The following is a 19,931-nucleotide window of genomic DNA, read 5'->3' as shown; positions in this document are numbered from 1 at the left end:
GGGGTCGGAAACGCTTCCTTCTGCCTGTTACATACTTTCCGACGAATCTAGTATACCCTTTTACTCTACGAGTAACGGGTATAAAAAGTATTTATAAGTATTTATTAAAAACAAATAAACGTCAGTGAAATGAAACTACTGAGAAGGAGATCCATTAACTTCTTATTGCCAACATTTCTCCACACTGTACTTAATGATCACTGGCTAAAATATGTTAGTAGCCATCTGCTATACCATCACTTCGTAAATTATTCATTTTATATATTTATTATAGATTTGTTAGCTTGATGAATAACTACCAAACCGAATAATCAAATTAATGTTGGGTTAATGAATGAATCCCCAGGCCGATCTTTGGTAACCTTGTTATCTGACCAAAAGACCAACTGCTCGGCTCAAGCTACTGAATTGGATTTCATCCTCAATCAAGAAAAGATCGTTTAGCGGGGCAAATTTTTTGAAAGATTCCTGTTTGCCACAGCTTGAGATCTGCTTGGGCCTCCGACTTTATATCGGCATATAACCATAGATAAGGCACACAAGTGCCGGACACCTGAGGAGCGGCATAATCCGGCAGCGGTATTAATTCATGGAAATTCCGTCAAAAGAAATTTTATACCCCCCACTCCTCCATCGCTATCCGTATTACTCTCTCGCACATATGGTAACCAGTTTTAAGTCTCCTCTTCTATTTTTACTCTTCTTTTTTGGCAACGGCGTCAAGTCAACTGACAAAGCTAACAAACAACCTTCGTCATTAGCCAAACTATGGCATGTCAACGAAAATTAGCATTTTTACAGCGGGAGGCCGGCAGCAACAACTATGTCTATGAGTACAACTACACTTTGAAAAGACTATGTTTTTAAAGCTTAGTATATGTTTTAATTCCAAAATAAGGATTGTGGTGCTTTTTTTATTTAAATAGAATATTTTTATGTGACTTAAAGTATTTCTCTCATAATTGGTTTATAAAATGGGCTTAAGCTTCAGATATCAGTATGTTGTTTTTCTATATTGAAAATGATTTTTTTAATGTATTTCTATTTTTAAAATTTATTGAGCCATTCTTTAACTTAGATATTTAAAAGAGCAATTTTTCTATGATTTTTAGCATCAACAAGTTCATTGATTATCCTTTATAAGGAAACTACCAAATTCTAAAAAAATTCTCACATCAAATTTTGTTTCCTGATTGGCATTAATATTTTTTCTGAGTGCACGAGAAGTATGTAGGGGGCCTAGAGAACCCGATTTACACTTGGATCTGAGCGCTATGAGATGTGAGCTGTTCGAGCATCGTCAGATGCGTAGGTAAAAAGCCGACTTCAAACCGCTTGATGAACTATATCCACTTTATACACATTTTCTAGTTGTTGTTGTCGCATTTGTGCCGCTCGGTCGACCGTCGCTGCCTCTGCCGACGCCTCTGCCGGCGTCTCTGCCGCTGCCTACGCATCTTTTGCAATTTCGTTTGAGCCGCCCACGCATTTGAGTTTGCTTAGAAATAAACGGCAAAGCAGCCTACAAATTCAAATTAAAGTTGTATTCGCATTATTCGCTATATTTTGTGAGTACACTTGAAAAATATATTTTCACTAATAATATAAAAAACATGAAATTAAATACACCTTTACTAATTATTAGGTTTTTATTTGGAATTATTTAATTTGAAGCCATTAAAAAAACTTCTTGGCCTAAAAAAAAAAATAGTTGTTCTAAAACTCCCCGAGTAAACACACATTTTGGAATACTACATATTTTTAATTTTTATTGTTTACAAGGCCTTACAAAACGTGTAGATCATACCCAACTTAAGCATAAGTTATACTCGAGAACAGATATGTGGCTTGAAAATGCAGCACAAAAAGTATTCCAATACTCTAATATGAAGTAACAGTCACCATGCATTCTGGGCATTGTGGTTGTTTTCTCGCAATAAAAGCGATAGCTACTAGGACGAACAGTAAATATTTAAAAAAATAGGTTTTTTATTTTTCCTTATCAAGGTCTTACCACAAATTTTAATAAAGCTTGCCAAGCTCATAGTGATAGGATCTGAAGACTTCCTCTTAAATTGTATTCTTCTGGTTCTGGTCCTTGCTTTTTATAGATCATACAAATTAGTTCCGTAAAATTTTTCATTTTTATTTATGCGACGCAAATTAGTTAGGGAAATGTGAACTATTAAAAAATGTGAGATAATGTATTATCTAGGAAAATTCCTAATCCTGATTGTTACCTCGTTTAATTTCCTTAAAATGGTAGTTTTATTGATACCTATCGACTGGACCAAAATATGATCATTTTTTTCCCTGTGTATATGCCAGTCGAAATCAGCTCTCGTGGGCTTTATGGCCATAGATATATAATACTGTTTAGAGCCAGCCCGCCCGAGTGTCTGCCACATTTACCACGGCTCCCAGCCGGTATCCGACTATCTGGGCATCTGGCCACGCTATCCATCTAAGCCAGCCTATCTGGAACTGTATCTCTATCTCTACTTCCATCTGTATCTGTAGCTGTATCTATCCGGCCATCGGTTAAACCTCTAAAGTGCCATAGATTATTATAACACACGCGCTATGCGACTGTGCTGCGGTTAGCCGCAAAACTCAAAACCGAAACAGACACTCCAAGCCAAAGGCCCCACACGAGCTATATGGCCATGTTATATGCAACTTTGCCGCCCCATTCCCCCAATATACCGCCCCTCCCCCAACCCCCTGGCTGCATTATGCATAGCCAAATTGGGGTAAAAGGGAAATGGAGTGGAGACCCACCCATTGGGAGGAGGAACACTAGCGCGAATTAAAGAAAAAGGCTGTCAACAAAGCAACGGTAAAGAAAATGAATGAGAGGAAAGCCCACAACGGAAATGGCAATGTAAAAATAAGTTATGGTAGGTGGATGTGGTAAATAATATTGCCAAGGGGCGGGGGAGACAGGCAGTTGGAGGGGTAAACACACCTTAAGTAGTTCTATTACAGAGCATTTATCCATCTGCATAAAATACCTCATATATCTATTATAACATCTGTTTTACTTTATGGATTGCAAATATTTAATATTTAAGAACCCTTTACTTACCATTTACCAAGAACCATTTACCATCTAAAAAATAAATAAATTTGTTTTTGTTTTTGAAAAGTTTTTAAAATATTTATAACCAGTCATAATATACAATATATCCAGTTTTTCGTTAAATTCGGTTTGTTTGAAAACTTCAATATAGAAACTTAATGGATGTTTAAGCTATTTAATTTAAACTTATCTAAAAGTATGAAGTTAAGGTTTTTGCAATTTTATTAACAAATGAAAATACAAGAAATCAAAGGCAATAAACTAAAGTTTTCTCTGCAAAGAAGTTATACGACATTCAACCAAATTTAGTGAATGGAATTGTAAAAGCCACAAAGTCTCGAGAAATATGACAAAAATCATAAAGTTGAAATGGCCACGCCCTCTTTGGGACACATATTTTCGAAATGCGCCGGCGCAAGTGTGTGTGTTTGAAAGTGCTGCCAAAATGCAGTTTAATCACCTCCAGAAAGACAGCCCACATGGCGAACCCAAAACGCAGCCCACACCAAATATGCACATTAGAGAGCACGTAGAGAAAGAGTGGGTTAAAGGCGGGGGTTGGGGAGGCGGTCCACAGGGGAGGGGGGATCACATCGATCAAGCAGCGGGCTGCAGATTTAATTACCAGACTGGGAAATCCACAGAGAAAAATATATTGTTATAATAAAGATCTTAAAATAAATGTATTTAATTTTATAATACTTGATCTTCGATCAAAAATCTTCATCATACACAATTCGGATATCTTATTCAAAACTGTTGGACACCTAATAGATCATAAATCATCATCAGGGGAATGAATGAATATAAAAAGTCATTACCAATAAATAATATATAATATTATCATAAGAAAATAATATTGTATGTGCTCAGATATAGGAACTATTTTATTTTAAGCGGTATTATCAATACTTTTTGATATATAAATATTTTGTTGCCTACTTTCAGGCACCTTATATTTTGTTTCGAAAATTTGGAATCATTTTTTATGTATCTTAATTTTTTAAAAATTTCGTATAACTACCATGCAAATTTCTTTCTGTGCCTTGGTTTTCACTCGCCTGGCAACAAACCAAAGCGAAAATGAAAGCTCGAAAAGAGTCGCCAACGTAGCCCCCTCCTCTATGGCCCCACTCTCCTCTCCCCATCCTCTCTCGATTTGGGCGTCGACGTCGCTGCCGACGCCAACGCAGCGAGACGCGCGCCGCCAACGTTGAATGAAATTTCATTCACAAAAATTCACAAAAACGAAGCCAAAAAGGCAATGGACACCAGTCACGCATGCGCGGATCGGCGTGGATCGGATTGTATATTGTATATGGACTGGTGGGCAGGGAGGCGGCCTCCAAGACGGGGGCATCGCAGAAATTACAGCGAAAAATATGCAGCATGTCTGGGCGTCTCGCAAGCGTTGTTGCCCAACCGGAAGTATTAAATTCCAATTATGGCGACAAGATATTTCGCCGTCTCGAGATCGTTTGTCGCGCTGCCTTTATTGCTTATGAATTTATTCAAAATCAGAGAGAGAGATTCCAAGGGGGGAATGGAGGATCTCCGATCTCCACTAGCTGCCCACGACCTCCATCAAACGCCGGCGCAGTCGCTGGCGCACATCATCGAACTCGGGCAGCGGCACCAGGTTCAACTCCTCTCCAGAATCCAGGCGATGGTCGTACAGCTCCTCGCCATACACATCGTGCCAGTCTGAAAAAATAAATACATAAATAAAAAATAATTATATAATATAGAAATATATAAGATATAGTTAAAAAGATACACCCATACCTTTAAATGAAAATTTAAATAAATAAAAATAGTACATAGTATAAAAACCCTACGGATTTTAGAGATTATAAAAATGTTTTAAATGTGTAGATTGTTAATGTTAAGTAAAAATGGTAAACAAAAAAAGTATAGAAATTTGACTGTGGGTGTTTTTTAGATTGGCCAGTTTTTTTATTTTTATTTTATAATAAATAATAATAAAGAATAGCCAATTTCTAACTCACCTCTACTAAAGTTCTGGGCATGAAATCTCACCCACAACGTATACCTATAGATATCGGTTCTAAGGCTATAGCCCATGATTTTGATATTCCTCAGCTTGGGTTTGTCGCTATTCGGGTGTTTTGTGGGCTGCATTCCGGGTCGAGGATACTGACTGAGGGCCACATGCTCATCAGCTAAAAAACAAATAGATAGTTATTATAAAGAAATTCAATAAAATGTTAAAACAATCTTACCTCTGCCCAGACCCAAAAGCTGGAAATAAAGACTTTTACCCTCGCCGCAGGTCAACTCCTGGGAGTTCTGGCAAGAAGGCAATTTTGGTAGTCCCGCCAGATCCACCAAAGTGGGGAACACATCCAAAAGTTCTGTGATCCCATGGTAGTACTTCGTTTGGGTTAGAGGAAACTGCGGGCTTCTTATGATCAGAGGAACCCTGAGAGCCACCTCGAAGTTGCTGTACTTTGCCCACTCAGCATGTTCGCCCAAGGACCAGCCGTGATCCCCCAGCACCAACACTACCGTATCATCCAGATCCAATCCACCGATCAATTTGCCAAACAGATCATCCACATAGGCCACTGAGGCGTAGTATCCCTGCCGTATCTGAGCGGCCTGATGCCGGGAAATCGGTCCATAGGGAAAGGATATATTAGAGTGCTTGAAGTCATCCCTGGCACGCACATCCGTATAAGGATTCCAGGCCACCGCCGGCATATCCGGTGGTTTCAAGCTATCCTCCGTGTAATTATAAAACTGCGAAAGTTTAAATCTTGACAGAAATTGCCGTGGAAACCGAAAATTTATGTGTGGCTTGTGGAAACCCATGGCTAGGAAGAAAGGCTCTCGGTTGTTATTCTTCCGGGATTCCACAAAGCGTAACGCCTCCGCCACGGACTCGATGTCTGGAAGAGTCTTGTACGGCTGAGTTTGCAGCTCCACCGGACAGATGAGATTCTTCCGGAGAATGCCCTCCTTGTCTGGACACACCGGCGAGTTCATAAACTGTTCGGTTCGAGGACGAAATGCTGGAGCTGACCAGCTCAGGGGATAATCATCCGTGTTGTTGGAGGACAGGCCAGGATGGAATACCTTTCCACAGCTGTAGGTGTAATATCCGTGCTCTTTGAAGTACTGCGGCAAAGTGGTAAAGTTTCCGGTGAAAGTGCGCCAGTAACTGTAGAAATCATACAGATGCAATGTATCTGGTCTTCGACCTGTGAGTAGGGAATTTCTGCTGGGTGCACACAGAGATTGCTGTAAAAAATTTAAAGAAAGTATCATATTTAAATGTTCTAAAAATATTATAAAGAAATATTTAACATATATGGTATTGTTAGTAAGGTATAGGTAAATACTAATCAGTTAATCTTGTCTTCTAGTTTTAAAACCCCACCTGACTGTAAACCCTTGTAAAGACATGACTTCCCCGGGCAAAACCATCTAAATACGGAGTGCTGGCCAGCGGATCGCCATAGGCGCCAATTATTGGACGCAGATCGTCGAAGATTACCATCACCACATTGGGTCGTCGTGGAGGTGGAGGAGCAACTGCGTCCAGCAGCACTGGAAGTAACAGCGGGAACAGGAGACGAACACTGGTCATGTCCACGGCAAAGAAAATTCACGACTGTTGACTCGAAGATGCCGACACGGCGGATGTGGATGCCGGCGAATTTGTTGTGATGCCCTGTGCCCATGAAATCCGATAGAGGGGTATATCCATTTTGGATTTAATTATAACATTTTTCCATATCACAATTTAAAAGTATATTGCGTTTTCATTAATGTAGGCACATTTTTTAATTAACGAACATTATATTTGTTGATATAAAAGCATTATATCTGATATAATGCGAAAGTATATTTAAGGGTATATACGGGTCGTTCTGGGTCGTTCCTGATTTGAGGCACTACACTTGTTTACAGTATGGAGAATGTGGACAGGCGGCGTAATTCAAAACCGCCCCCCATTATATTTCAATTGAATTTAACGGAAGCGCGCTTCGACGACGCTTGCAGTGCACAATATATACATAGATACAGTAATCATCCACAACTTTTATGAATGGAGCTTTCTATGAGTCAAACCTAACCACAACTGTATTTCCTAACTCCCCAAAATTTTAAAATTCTACTGAATTAATTTTTATATATGTGGGATGTATTTCCCATAAGTTTTATTTTACATTCGATTAAATCTTGCTTAGCTTCGCTTTTAATAATAGTGCTTTATATGGTTGGAAGTTAATACTTATGATATTTAAAATCAATTTCGCTTTTTCTTAAAAAACAATTTCGTAATTTACAATATATGAATCTTTTTTTTATAAAATCACCTTTCTGGGGTTTGGTTTAGGCAAATTCTACTGTACATGACCATTCTCTTTATAAGCAATCGCCTGACAGTGACTGGAAATCGGGGGCACATCGCAAACAGCCAGGAATAATATTTACACATAACATTTAATGATTTGTGAGCTAACGATTAACAATAATAAAAGTATTGGAGCTTTGTGATATCAAAAAAGAACAGTCATAATAAGGAATTGTAACTGGTGCCGACCCCGAAAGCCAAAGGGGGGATGTATGTATGGGTGATTTTAATGGAAAATCCCCTATAGAAGACCGTTCTGTAGCTGGAGCGTAACTCATCTTCCTTGATTTTGAATGAAAGCCAAGTGGGATGTATTTTTGGACGAATTCTGGGGAATTCCCTTTAGAAAACAGTTCCGCAATTGGTACAGCGTTTCTCGCGCATGGCCAAGCAGCACAGGATTCCCAGCGGAAAGAAGAAGATGGCGCAGCACACGCCGCAGGCGGAGAAGGTATCCTCCAGGTAGCCAATGCGACAGGCAGGGCATCCCCCAATCACTATGATCTCCGTGGGCATGGCGACCGGAGTGGGCTGAATCACCACGCTGACCGGCGTCGTCTCGAATGCTCCGTAGGTGGGCATGTGCATGTTGGGGGGCGGAGCACTAGGTGCCCCCTGGTGTACGCCCGCTATCAACCGGGAATCTGGAATAAAACCGGGTTAAATACACCTGATCTTTGGAGTACTTATTACCCACCTTGCGAGGGACTGTTCATGACTTCTTCGTAGCTCGGCGGTGCGGCGTCTTTACGGGTATCTGCCATTGTGGCCGGAAAGCTTTTTCCCGTGACTCACTGCCTATGTGTTTTGGCGATAATCTAGGCTTTTTTACTACGCTTAATTGTGTTAACTTTTTCTCTGTTTTCTTTGTTTTGCTGCTGCACCGAGTTATCGCTGCAACAGCTGACAGCGATTACTGCTATCGATTAATCATGGTGGGCGCGAAACTATGCCTTACAGTTACATTTTAAATTAAATTTGAAACATGAGTCTAATAGACCTTTTAACAATTTTTAAAAATTATAATTGCAAACATGTAAATGGAGAAGGTTCAATAGTAATTGATAAAAAATTCTTATTTATTTAAGCAAAAGTAACAAAATTACCCCAACTACTTCAGTTTTACCTGCAAAAAATTGTTTTACAGAAACCTATAAGCAAACTTATAGTAGCCATCTATTTGACTTTGGGTAAGCGAGGATTTCTGCTTGGCCAGGACCTTCTCAAAGTCCTGAAGCTCAATTTCAGTGGCCTCAAAGTCACGCTGGAAAGCCTCGATTGCCGCCTCGTTGCAGAGATTACACAGGTCAGCTCCGGAATAACGATCAGTGCGGGAAGCAATCTCCTCAAGCACCACATTCTCATGGAAAGGCATTCGTTGGGCGTGGAGTTTCAGTAGCGCCAGGCGGGAGTCCACATCCGGAGCTGGTACATGGATAAGCTTGTCGAAGCGCCCAGGTCGCAGCAGGGCATCATCAATCATATCCGGCCGATTGGTTGCCGCCACCACGAGTATGTGCTGCTGACTGCCACCACCCACAATGCCATCCATTTCGGTGAGCAGTGTGGAGAGAATCCTCAGCTGAACTTGACCACCACCTCCACCACTTGAGACTGTCCTTCTGCCAACCAGGGAATCTATGAAATGTATGAAATTAATACTAGGGTCACATATTTTTTGATGAATCGCCTGTGACCTACCAATCTCATCCAGGAAAATCAGGCAAGGTGCATTCTTTCGCGCTGTGTCAAATATCCTCGAAATGAATCTTTCAGCGCATCCCACGTAGGGCGAATAGACCTCCGCCGCCGATGTGGCAATAAAGGTCATGTCAGCCTCTTTGGCCAGACACTTGGCAATGGTGGTCTTGGCACATCCGGGAGGTCCATAGAGCAGCACTCCCTTGGGGAGACTCAATCCGAATCGGGCGAAGGCAGCACTCTGCCTTAGACCCGCTAAGACGGAGACTTGCAACGTGCGTTTCAGTGATTCCATTCCTCCGATAACCTCGAAACCCGCCGTCATTTTCGACACCCGCACATCCGTTGATCGCGAGGCACTCGGTTGAGTTCGGAGCAGCGACTGGCGGAAGATTTGATCCACATTGGATTCATTTTTGGTCAGCTGTTCCTGTTGCACGCGGCGCATGAGGAGTGTTATGTCCGCCATCACAAAACCCTGTGTATTTCTAGCTATGTGATCGAGTAAGGTCTCCGTGAGTTCCAGATCATGTACTTGGCAGAGATCCTCTACGAGCCGTTTGCGCTGCTCTTCGGTGGGCATCTCGATGGACACCTCGCGCACAAAACGCCTCCGTGCGTGTTCATGTAGAGATTCCGGAGCTCCTGAGGTGGCCACACAAACAATGCCCTGAGGCAGTGCATCAATAAGTTTGTAGAGTTGCGCTGAAATGCGGAGGGAATTGCTGGAGTTTTTGGCATCTGCAACACTCGATGAGGGGCAAAGCAGCTCCAGATCCTCGATGAGTATCACAATGGTCACTAAAAATGGATACAATAATTAGCAATTTCATAAAATGAACGGAAGCCTTTAAGCCTTACATAGAGGTTGCAGTTGCTCCCTAAAAGTTTCAGCCGCCTTGAAGATTCTCCTCAGCTCCTCTTCTGTTTCTCCCGGATAAGATCGCAGCACTTGGCTGGCTGTGATGTAGAAGCAGTTGCAGTTGTGTCGACGCAGGAACTCTCCGAGGAGGCGACTCTTTCCACAACCCACAGGTCCCACAACCAACGCTGTAGTAGGGAATCTGTAGAAGAAACCACTCCTAGAGGCTTCCAGAAGTTGCTCCAAGTCCTCCATGGGCTGCTCGAAGCTGTATGGCAGGTACTTTGATTTGGAAACCAAAGGATAGGGCGTTCCCAGTCGGGTGTCCACCAGGAGCAGCTCAGCATCCCGGGATATTTCAAAACATTCGTCAGCAGCAACCCCTGGAGCTTCGATTATTTCCACACTGGCGATGCCCAATTGGGCTAGACGTCTGTGCTGCACGGAGCATCCTTTGGTCAGCTTCAGGTGGCGCAGAAACACTCGTACATCATCCTCCAGATCCTCCAGAGTCACCTGAGGGCGTTGGAGCAGCTCTTGGGTAACTGTGACAACGCAGGGAATCCTTGCCAGGCAGGACACTAGCTTTAGTGGCTCCAGAAGCACCAAACGCTGATTGGTGGGTGAGAATTGGGACGAAGAGGTTACCATGCCATCCAGGAAGCAACAAGTCTCACTGCCGGCACGCGGAATAACCCAACAAACTGCGTAGCTGCCATCGGAAAGGTGACAGCGACACCATCCCGTTCCTGGAGAGTCCCCTGCCGCGGGAACGTAGCATCTCTGGGGCTCCAGATCGCTGTCGTCCAGCAGGGAAAGCGGAAAAGCCGGAAAATCCAACTGGTTCTGGTGCATTTTGTTTACCTCGCTTCGACTACAACGATAACTTAATCGATAATGGCATTACTGGGCAATAAAATGTTTGTTAGCTAGATCTGGCTATTTTTTACAATTGAATTTCCAAATTTACATTTAATAAATGCAAGTCTCACCATTGGTTTAGTAACCCAATAATTTAAAAATTAACTTTTATTAAGACGAATATTACAAAGATGACATTTTGAAAACAAAAAAGCCAAATCACTGGCTATCAATAGCTAGCTACATCTAGCTACTTTTCTTGTTGCAGATGCCCTGCATCCGCCTATCGATAGATACTGCGATTGGCCGCTTGCAGCACATATAGTCGCACTCTTCTGACGCCATCGCCAATTCGTCGCCGCTGACGCAGATTTGTGTGTAAAACCTTGTAAAATTTGTGCAATTTCGAGTTCCAAATCCGAATTATTGCGGTGGAAAGTGGATAGGAAGTGGCGCTAAACCGGTGTCCACAAAATTAATGCCGAGGGCAGCCAGTGAGTGTTGATTTAGCCGGATTTTGGCGACCGTATCTCACCTTGCCGATCGATCGGCGTTTTTTCTCTATATTTTTCTTGCTTTGTGTATGTGTGCTTGTGTGCGTGGGTGCTCCATTCATCTGCGGTACTCCGATTTTCGATTACCGATTGCGGAGCAGGTAAACAAAAGCTGCCGATGCGCGAGATGGCGGACTTGGATGCAGTGCACCTGGGCCTGGATGAGAACGAGGCGGACATTGCCGAGGAACTGCAGGACTTTGAGTTCAACACAAGGAGCGAGGCGTCGGAGTCGAATGGTGGCGACTCGACGGACTCGGAGCCCAGTATCAGCTCGGTGAGCACTGCCACATCCTCACTGGTGGGCAGTGGCAAGCGGAAGCCCAAGAAGCTGGCCAAGGAGAGCCCCCAGCCTACGGTGGAGGCCAAGTCTTCGAAGTCCTCCTCCTCCAAGAACAAAGGCAAACGGGAGCCCACGCCCGAGGATCTGAATGGTGGCAAGAAAAAGAAACGCACAGGCAGTGAGTCCAAGAAATCCACTTCCTCCGAGTCACCCGAAAAAGTGAAGGCCAAGTCCCCGCCTGCCGAGGAGCGCCAGCCGGCTGCCAAGAAGTCGCGCACCAAGAAACCCTCAAATTTGAACGATTCCGTGGGCCACAAGAGCGATGCCAGCGAGGCCGAGGACGAGAAACCAGCTCTTCCAGCCCTGGAGTCCGATAGTGAGTCCTCCGACTCGGATTCGGGCACCCAGCACAAGAGGAACGGAGGCAATGGTGGCGGCAATGGCCGGGGTAAGCCCAATTCCAAGAGCTCCACGCCGGAAAAGGATTCGGGAGGCATTGGTTCGCAGCCACATTCACAGAAGGGCTACGACTACATGACAAAGCTGAACTACCTGTTTCGGGACACGCGCTTCTTCCTCATCAAGTCCAACAATAGCGACAACGTCCAGCTGTCGAAGAGCAAGAGCGTGTGGGCCACGCTGCCGCAGAACGACGCCAATCTTAACCAGGCCTTCAAGGAGGCCAGAAATGTGCTGCTCATCTTCTCGGTGAACGAGAGTGGTAGGTTACAGTTTGGGTTTCCTAGTGGTTTTTGGTGAAACTTGCTGTCTTTGGTGAGGAAGTCTGTTTATTTCATATTTTATGTTTCTCATTTCTTGTTATAATTTTATATCTTTATTTAAAATGCCATTATATTTTAGTCTTTCGTCTTTAAACAGCAGTTGAAAAGCTATATTTTCTATCAAATGTGTATTACAAAATGTGACTTATGTTACCTTGATCTTTACTCAATTCCTTAGTAGTTTATATTTACCATCTTCTTACCATTTTTTGTTAATACTCGTAAGATTTAGAAACCCACACACAATTCCAACACAAACATCATTGCAATCTTGTTTTCCATGCAGGTAAATTTGCAGGCTTTGCCCGGATGGCGGCTCCCTCCCGGCGAGACATTCCCCAAGTGGCCTGGGTACTGCCGCCTAGTATTTCGTCCAAGGCGCTGGGCGGCGTCATCGAGCTTGACTGGATCTGCCGCAAGGAGCTGTCCTTCAACGCCACCCTCCATCTGCACAACACCTGGAACGAGGGCAAGCCGGTAAAGATCGGTCGCGACGGCCAGGAGATTGAGCCCAAGATTGGCGGCGAACTGTGCCGCCTCTTCCCCGAGGACGAGCAAATCGAACTCACCCCGATACTCAAAAAATCCAAGGAGACAGCTCGAGTAATGCGGGAAAAGGGCATCCACGTGATCTACAAGCCGCCCAGGAGTCTCTCTTCGCGTGGCCACGGCGGAGGAGGAGGCCGCGGCGGAGGCAGGGGAGCCAGTCATGACCAGCTGGGTCCGATGCGCCACAAGAGGAGTTACCACGGACCACCACACCATCGGCCGTACCGTCACCATCATGGCATGGGCCTTCCACCAGGCGGTGGCTTCAAGAGAAGCGGTTCTCCCTACCGTCAGATGGGCAGTGGAGGAGGAGCACCACCCGGTGGACCGGGCGACATGGCCATGCCGTCGTGGGAGCGATACATGTCCTCCGCAGCAGCCGCTGAAGCCTATGTGGCGGACTACATGCGCAACATGCATGGCCAACTTCCGCCGTTGCCCTTCGTTCCTCCGTTCGCCCAGCTGCCGATGCCAGGAGCAGGGGCCGGAGCAGCTGGTGCCCTGCCACCGGGAGCAGCTGCCATGTACGAGCAGCTGCCGCCACCGGTGCGGTACTACGATGGACCGGGTGCACCACCACTGCCGGATTATCCACCTCCACAAAGGCCACCACCACCGGGCTTCGATAAGGCGCCGAGCTACGAGGAGTTTGCCGCCTGGAAGAACGCTGGCCTGCCCACAGTGCCACCGCCAGGCTTTCCCGTCTACGGCGGACCAGCCAATGGCGGTAGCAATGGAGCTGGCGGGGTAGCTGCAGCCCAGGCGGCTGCCGGCGGAAGCATGGGAGGCGGCGGGGGCGGAGGATCCGGCGGCGGAATGGGTGGACCCGGTGGCTATCGGAATCGGGACGGCAACAACGGCTCCGCGGGCGCTCGTCGGCGGGAGTACGGAAATCGCAGCGGTGGATCTTCGCGGGATTCGCGACCGTTTCGCGAGCGTGGCGGTGGCGGCGGCCAGCGAAACTATCGGGACAACAGGCGCTAGGCCGCATCGATATCGATGTCGAGATCGAGATCGTACTGCTGGCCTCGCTAGAATCGGAAAGTGTAATCCTAATCCTCTCGCGTGTGAAAATTCAAAGATAAATATTGAATGCGTTACGGTATAAGCGAAAAGTTAATATGATAAAACCGAAAAATCCTAGACCTACGAAAACCGGCTATCGTCTAAAGTCGATACAACTCTCTTTCCCCCCTTTCTCTCTGTCCCGGTCACCAAACACCCCCCACCACCCACACTAAGATTTAAACAAACTTACGACTTAAGCAAATTTCAAAACAGCAGAGATCTTAATGCTAATTAAATATTTTAAAACACAAAAAGAAAAAAATACAAAATGAAAGAGAGAAAATGTGAACTTTATTTACCCAAAACCAAAAAAAAAGAGCGAGAGAAAGAGACTTTAAAGAGACGCCCAACAACAACAACCACAACCAACAACAATACCATGAACGAACTTAAGTTAACATGAGAGCAGTGATCAAACAGTGATGTGTGTATCGTGTGTGCCAAACCCCACAAAGCCCCCATTCTCCACCCACAACCCCATAAAGTTCCAAAAACGAGAGTTGGACACAACAAAAGCAAGCTGAAAATCAAAGGGGTGCTACCTATTATGCCCCACAAAGACTTTCAAAGACCTAAGCGGAGCCTAGCTCCCAATGGGGTTTATAATAGTAATTATCACTGCTACCTAACTTCAAAGTCGAGGGTCCAGTCGTTTCGATCCGATCCCAGCTTCCTTATACGTAGTATAAAACTAATGCAATCATTTTTAACACTTACATGTCTTGCCGACAGAAGACCAATTATCCCAGAAACAGACACACATCCGCCTACATTTTGGCCCGGAGATCATCGCTCCGGGTCCCTTTGGCCCCATAGCAATCCGAACCGTAGCAATCCGAACTGTTTGACCCACTAGATGGTCACCATTCCCCATCGATTTCACTCAATGACTGCCACATTTTCACGCTTTACCCGAAGCTCTGACCGCCGACAAACACTCAAACACATTCCCGGACAGACCTAGGGAGTTTTCTCTGTTTACTTGCAGGATGTGAACCCATCTCTCTGGAACCTGGATGGATTTGGGAACCCCTTACATGCAAAGAAGAAAATTAGAGAGAGACTCGTAGAAAGACTGATGGCAAATAAAAACTCGAGCTGATTACAAATTTAATAACACTTTGTACTTTATTGCGGTGTCATTATAAAACTTAGCTTTTAAAAAGGGTTTGGAGAAAATTAAAAGCTGCCTAAGCTAAGTAAGATAACTGTTTATTTATTTCGTGTAGGTACATACCTTACATGTTTATTATTATTCATTTGCAAATCTAATGATTGCTAACTTTACATGTTTGTGTACTTTGTTTTTCAAGTTTACGTTTCCGGGGTCTTTAACAATAATCAATGGGCGACTTTCACTTGAACTTGGCCCTCTTAATGACTTAGCCTTATCCGTGTCAATATTTTGGAGTAAAATAAAATAAATAATAAATTCCTTTGACCTCGACAACAATCTAAGGCGTATGTAGGTCCGGGACACATTTCCCAAGTAATTTGCAACTAAAGTTAAGAAATAGACTGAGGTTTATATTATAGTTTGAAATAGAGAGAGGAATGCGCATACAATATGTGGAAATACTGGGCGATAATCTCCTAATTAAAATAATCGCCACTCTAAATTAGCTCTAAACCTCATGTCTTTGAATTTTATTTGTTGAGACAACGTAGTAAGCAAAGTAATTAGAACATTACTTGTTACAATAAAGAAATACCAAAGAGTTACTTTCTTTAGGTGCCTTGTTTTAGGAGATTAAAAACATGATAATTAATGTACATCATTTTTATTAGATATTCGGTTTTTGTAGCGCTGAACAGACTTTAAAGAATATTTTTAAGAATTGATGTCTTAGCATCCTTCGCACCAGCACTTCAGACTGGGGCTGCAGTGTCCACTGACTCGTCCTTCCTCCTTGCACACTCGTCGGCAAGTCTCATTGTCCCAGACGGCACAGGGACCCTTATATCTTCCGGAAAGACAGTCGGCATCGGCCTCGTTGGCTCCCAGGACGACCACCATCAGGACAGCGAAGAGGGCGAACAAGTACTTGATTTGCATCATATTGGAAGAAGTTCTCAGAGAGCCTGTTGGGTGGTTCCTTGTTGAATTGTCAGAGACTTGTGGCTTAAAAGAATCGCGGAGGAGCTTATATAGTGCATCGATCTCTCTGCCGAACACTCAGCTTTTCCCGAAGCGTATTCGTTTGTAAGCGAAATAGATCATCTCGTGGTGATACATGTGCAGTCACTTTTGAAAGCGTTCCTCAGGGAAACCACCCTTACGTATCTTATAAAGATAACACTTTCAAACATTTCCGTACGTAAACAAGATACGATTTATTGCTTAAAGCCTCATCATCATTTGCAAAACAAACTTTTTTCACTATAAGATGCGCCCTATGCACTGAATACCAAGATCATCTGGATTGCCCCAGATAAATAAATAATTTGCCAGGGACTTGGGTTAAACCCCAGTCTAAATAAATGACGAGGAAAGCATAACAATACGAGTACAAAGAGTCAAGCGCTGATTAATTGAATAAATCTTGAAAAGTCCCCGTGAAATCACAATGACCCACAGAGGCTATGTTTGGAAACCATAAAAAGTAAATCGATTTGGTCCGAACTAGATTTTATAGGTCGGGATTCCGGATCCGAGCAGGCGAGCTTCAAAATTTGATAAAAGTAGCCAAATAATTTTATCTTTAAAGAATCCTTTACCTTTAATTCTTTTTAATTTAAGAAGGACAGAAGGAAGGAAGGAATATTCGTACATTATTGGGGAGGTTGCCGTATCAATGGAAAGTGTACAAGCTTGCACTAGACTTCTTGAAAATTCAGTTGTTCACCTGTTAGGAATATTTTAAAACGCCGTAATGCACATGATAAGAATGCAAAGGGTCAAAAGAGATTTTGTAATTGCTTGTGAAATTCCCAAGTTAATCTATAATTTATTGAAAAACCCCAAGTTGAAACAAAAGGAATAGATTAGGGACTACACACTGCGAATTTTTGTTGAATATATTGAAATCAATCAATTATTTTGATTATTTTTTTCAAATTTTTCCGCCATAAGCTCAAATTTAATGTCAAAAAAGTTTAGTCGTGTTCTCAATGTGCTTAGAATAAAAAATTAAACGTTTTTTAAAGTTTTCCATTATTATAATACAGATGCACTGTTTCATAACACCTAAATCCGGAACTGGCAAAAACAATATAAAACGAGCTAACAACTAAGATATGGATTGCAAGTATCCAGATGTTTTGCTAAGCTATGTCAATCAGTCTATTATTGACGATGGTCAAGAAAATATTAACATCCGCTCGGGCCTTATCAGCTACATGTGTTTATTGACTTTTAAGTGCACAATTTGTCAAGCGCAATTAAATTCTTATTAATAGACTGTGAACAATAATCATTTTTATGAGGCCATAAAATTTTAAAAATAAACAATTACTTGTCATTGGTTGGCAAATTTAACAAAAGCGTTGCAATCTACAATAAAAACCGCAATTTTTTTAACTATTCTGCAGTCCGATGCATTTTTTGAAAGTTTTTGTTAAACTGTCCATGTCGATTTTTATAGCATACTTTGAGGCATTGTATCATTTATGAACCCAGTCGGACCGTCAGGCTTGATTCCACAATAATTTCTATAGGAAAAATTCAGGGGTTGGCACCACGTGAACTTTTTCAGGGGGTTTCAGGCCTTTTTCCATAGGAATTTCCTATGTAAAGCGGTCGCGAACGTTTCAGTACTGAAAATTTTGAACATACTTAATAAAAGCGAATGGACTTTGTCCATAATGGGAATGTGAACCTCCACGCCTTTTCCATATGGACAGGTCCGACTGGGAAAGATCAGGTAATTCTTCAAAATAAAAATTCGGTCTAATGTTGTTTTCACAATATGTATAGTATTTATTGTTTAAGGTTTTTTGTTTTACGAAAATTATATTTAATCATACAACGAACAAACTTACAAATACATTTTATAATGCAATTAAAACATTGACTTTATATATATATATAATATTTCTTTTATACTTTCATTTGTCGCTTTAGCTTTAAGTAGACACTTTAAATTTTTCAACTTTTCCATTTCTTGTTTCGTTTAGTGGTTGGTTTCGTTCTTAAATTTGTTTGCCCTTGGCGAATACAAATTAAATAATTATGGTGTATATAAAAAATACAAAAACAATTCGGCCTGGTTGATCTGGTTGTTGTAACGGTGGCTGCTCCTCCAAATTGTCGGGAAGTTGAATGTGTTCTCACTGTGGCGGGACTTGACTCGACCGGCGCTTGTCCTTGTCCTTCTCCTTCTCCTTGTCGCCCTTGCGTCCAAAGATGCGGAACATGCCGCTGCGGCGCTCCTCCTTGGTTCCCTTGCTGCCCTTCACTCCGGACACGGAGGAGATGGACTGGGCCTCACTTTCGCTGGAACTCTCCGCGGAAACGCGCGAGAAGCTGATGGAGTCGGGCTGCAGGGACACGGGTCGGTTGCTCTCGAAGCGGGTGTTTCCCCAACCTGGCAGGATACAAGAACAAAAGTAAGTGGTTGGAAATCTTTAAGTTATCAAGACAACATGCCAATGAAGAGTGTTCGGAGTGTAGCATAACATAAAGTGAGATTCATAGGGTGGACAGGCAAACAGATATTGTTCTTAGCTTAATTATCATATATATATTACATGAATAAGGAATATGAGAAAGGAATAGCACTTATAACTAAATATACCATCGAATGTCTATAACTCGAAACAAAATTTGTAAAAATTTAAATTCAAACAAGGAAATTTTAAAATATTTTATAAGGGTTATTAAGAATCAACGCCTTGTTCGAGTTACAGATAGTTCGATTACGAAATAAACAAATAGTATATAAAACTCATAGAAATACTTTGCAAACTCGTGCGCAGATAGGATCGGCGGGTTATCTTCACCGGTTTGAAAGTCGAGGAACCTATTCCACAAAAAGGCATGCATTCAGGATAAAGAGAGAAACAGATATGTACAAAGAGATCAGATCAGCCGAAACCGTAGCACCATGCACTTAAGACTAGGAACCGAATAATATACAGGTTGTTAGGATTAATGAGGTTCGTCTAACCACCGAGTCCAATTCCGATTGAGTCATTATTGTTATTCAGATGCAGACCCATATAGCTTGGATTACTGATGGCATGGCTAGGCTCCCCGGAGCCCCCGGTTGATGATGATTTGGTCGATGAGGTGGGCGATGAGGTTAGATGCCACACCGTGCGACTGCTCGAGGTCACTTGGTGTGTGGTGGTGGTGGTGGTGGAGTTGGTGATCGTGGTCGTAGAGGAGTTCCCGGCTCCTATCTTCACATTACCGTTGCCATTGCTGCTGGCCCCGCTGCTGGAATAGTTGACGTTGCTCCTCTTGGGACTGCTGATGGTGCCGCCATTATTGTTATGCGCCTCCATCTCGATGAACTTCCTCGTGGAGTCGATCCTGCCCGAGGGAATCCTCTGAGGCTGCTGCCTCGCCGGGCTGTTATTATTATAGTAATCCGGCTGTTGCTGCTGACTCGCCGCCGCATTGAAGGCATTAATCCTCTGCTGAACCTGCGCCTGATGCTGACTCTGATGGGAATGGGAATGCTGGGGATGCTGATGCTGGCCACCCACCGGTGGCATCGTCGTTGGCAATGGCGGCGGATTATCTAATACACACGGCATTGCGTTGTTGGAGGACAATTTGTACAATGTGAGTGGAATAATGTGTAGGTGGTGTATGGACAGAGACACAAATGGCTAGGGGATAAGACTACTACCCAGTTC

General features: G+C 43.3%; 7 protein-coding genes and 1 long non-coding RNA gene across 17 annotated transcripts in view; 2 read left to right on the top strand and 6 right to left on the bottom strand.

Annotated features, from left to right (window-relative positions):
- Nucleotides 1-19,931, top strand: part of RpL28 (ribosomal protein L28) — a 384,986-nt gene that overhangs the window by 185,420 nt on the left and 179,635 nt on the right. The window lies entirely within an intron of this gene.
- Nucleotides 1,752-2,382, bottom strand: LOC108007144 (uncharacterized). The gene is made up of 3 exons (XR_001767353.4): nucleotides 2,241-2,382; nucleotides 2,015-2,182; nucleotides 1,752-1,949 (listed from the first exon to the last, which is right to left on the bottom strand). It is a non-coding gene; the product is annotated as an uncharacterized lncRNA (long non-coding RNA).
- Ids (iduronate 2-sulfatase) lies at nucleotides 4,557-6,709 on the bottom strand. Its single transcript, XM_036814561.3, has 4 exons — nucleotides 6,486-6,709; nucleotides 5,326-6,346; nucleotides 5,092-5,265; nucleotides 4,557-4,786 (listed from the first exon to the last, which is right to left on the bottom strand). Exons 1-4 carry the CDS (start codon nucleotides 6,693-6,695, stop codon nucleotides 4,647-4,649), a joined length of 1,545 nt encoding a protein of 514 aa, XP_036670456.3. The 5' UTR covers nucleotides 6,696-6,709; the 3' UTR covers nucleotides 4,557-4,646.
- On the bottom strand, nucleotides 7,378-8,361 carry LOC108007070 (membrane protein BRI3). The gene is made up of 2 exons (XM_017070675.4): nucleotides 8,164-8,361; nucleotides 7,378-8,110 (listed from the first exon to the last, which is right to left on the bottom strand). The coding sequence occupies exons 1-2, from the start codon at nucleotides 8,228-8,230 to the stop codon at nucleotides 7,809-7,811; spliced, it is 369 nt and encodes a 122-aa protein (XP_016926164.2). The 5' UTR covers nucleotides 8,231-8,361; the 3' UTR covers nucleotides 7,378-7,808.
- LOC108007071 (uncharacterized) lies at nucleotides 8,528-10,922 on the bottom strand. The gene is made up of 3 exons (XM_036814560.3): nucleotides 10,029-10,922; nucleotides 9,168-9,968; nucleotides 8,528-9,104 (listed from the first exon to the last, which is right to left on the bottom strand). The coding sequence occupies exons 1-3, from the start codon at nucleotides 10,882-10,884 to the stop codon at nucleotides 8,608-8,610; spliced, it is 2,154 nt and encodes a 717-aa protein (XP_036670455.3). The 5' UTR covers nucleotides 10,885-10,922; the 3' UTR covers nucleotides 8,528-8,607.
- Nucleotides 11,217-14,409, top strand: Ythdc1 (YTH domain containing 1). The gene is made up of 3 exons (XM_036814559.3): nucleotides 11,217-11,384; nucleotides 11,546-12,448; nucleotides 12,796-14,409. The coding sequence occupies exons 1-3, from the start codon at nucleotides 11,369-11,371 to the stop codon at nucleotides 14,040-14,042; spliced, it is 2,166 nt and encodes a 721-aa protein (XP_036670454.3). The 5' UTR covers nucleotides 11,217-11,368; the 3' UTR covers nucleotides 14,043-14,409.
- Drs (Drosomycin) lies at nucleotides 15,892-16,252 on the bottom strand. Its single transcript, XM_036814562.3, has one exon. The coding sequence runs from the start codon at nucleotides 16,183-16,185 to the stop codon at nucleotides 15,973-15,975; it is 213 nt and encodes a 70-aa protein (XP_036670457.3). The 5' UTR covers nucleotides 16,186-16,252; the 3' UTR covers nucleotides 15,892-15,972.
- Nucleotides 18,022-19,931, bottom strand: part of kst (spectrin beta chain, non-erythrocytic 5 kst) — a 32,687-nt gene continuing 30,777 nt past the window's right edge. For 3 of the 7 annotated variants that reach the window (XM_065864274.2, XM_065864275.2, XM_036814555.3), the window contains 2 exons: nucleotides 19,481-19,813; nucleotides 18,022-18,652 (listed from right to left, as the gene is read on the bottom strand). In XM_065864274.2, coding sequence (XP_065720346.2) covers nucleotides 18,396-18,652; nucleotides 19,481-19,813 — 590 coding nt within the window. In that variant the 3' untranslated portion in view covers nucleotides 18,022-18,395. Of the gene's footprint in view, nucleotides 18,653-19,024; nucleotides 19,088-19,234; nucleotides 19,814-19,931 lie in introns of all 7 variants that reach the window. The other 4 variants (XM_036814552.3, XM_036814553.3, XM_036814556.3 and 1 more) reach the window with 4 other exon arrangements.

The sequence above is a fragment of the Drosophila suzukii genome, chromosome 3 (assembly GCF_043229965.1).
Source record: "Drosophila suzukii chromosome 3, CBGP_Dsuzu_IsoJpt1.0, whole genome shotgun sequence".
Classification (NCBI taxonomy): Eukaryota; Metazoa; Arthropoda; class Insecta; order Diptera; family Drosophilidae; genus Drosophila; species Drosophila suzukii.
This window is presented reverse-complemented; position numbering and strand designations above follow the sequence as displayed.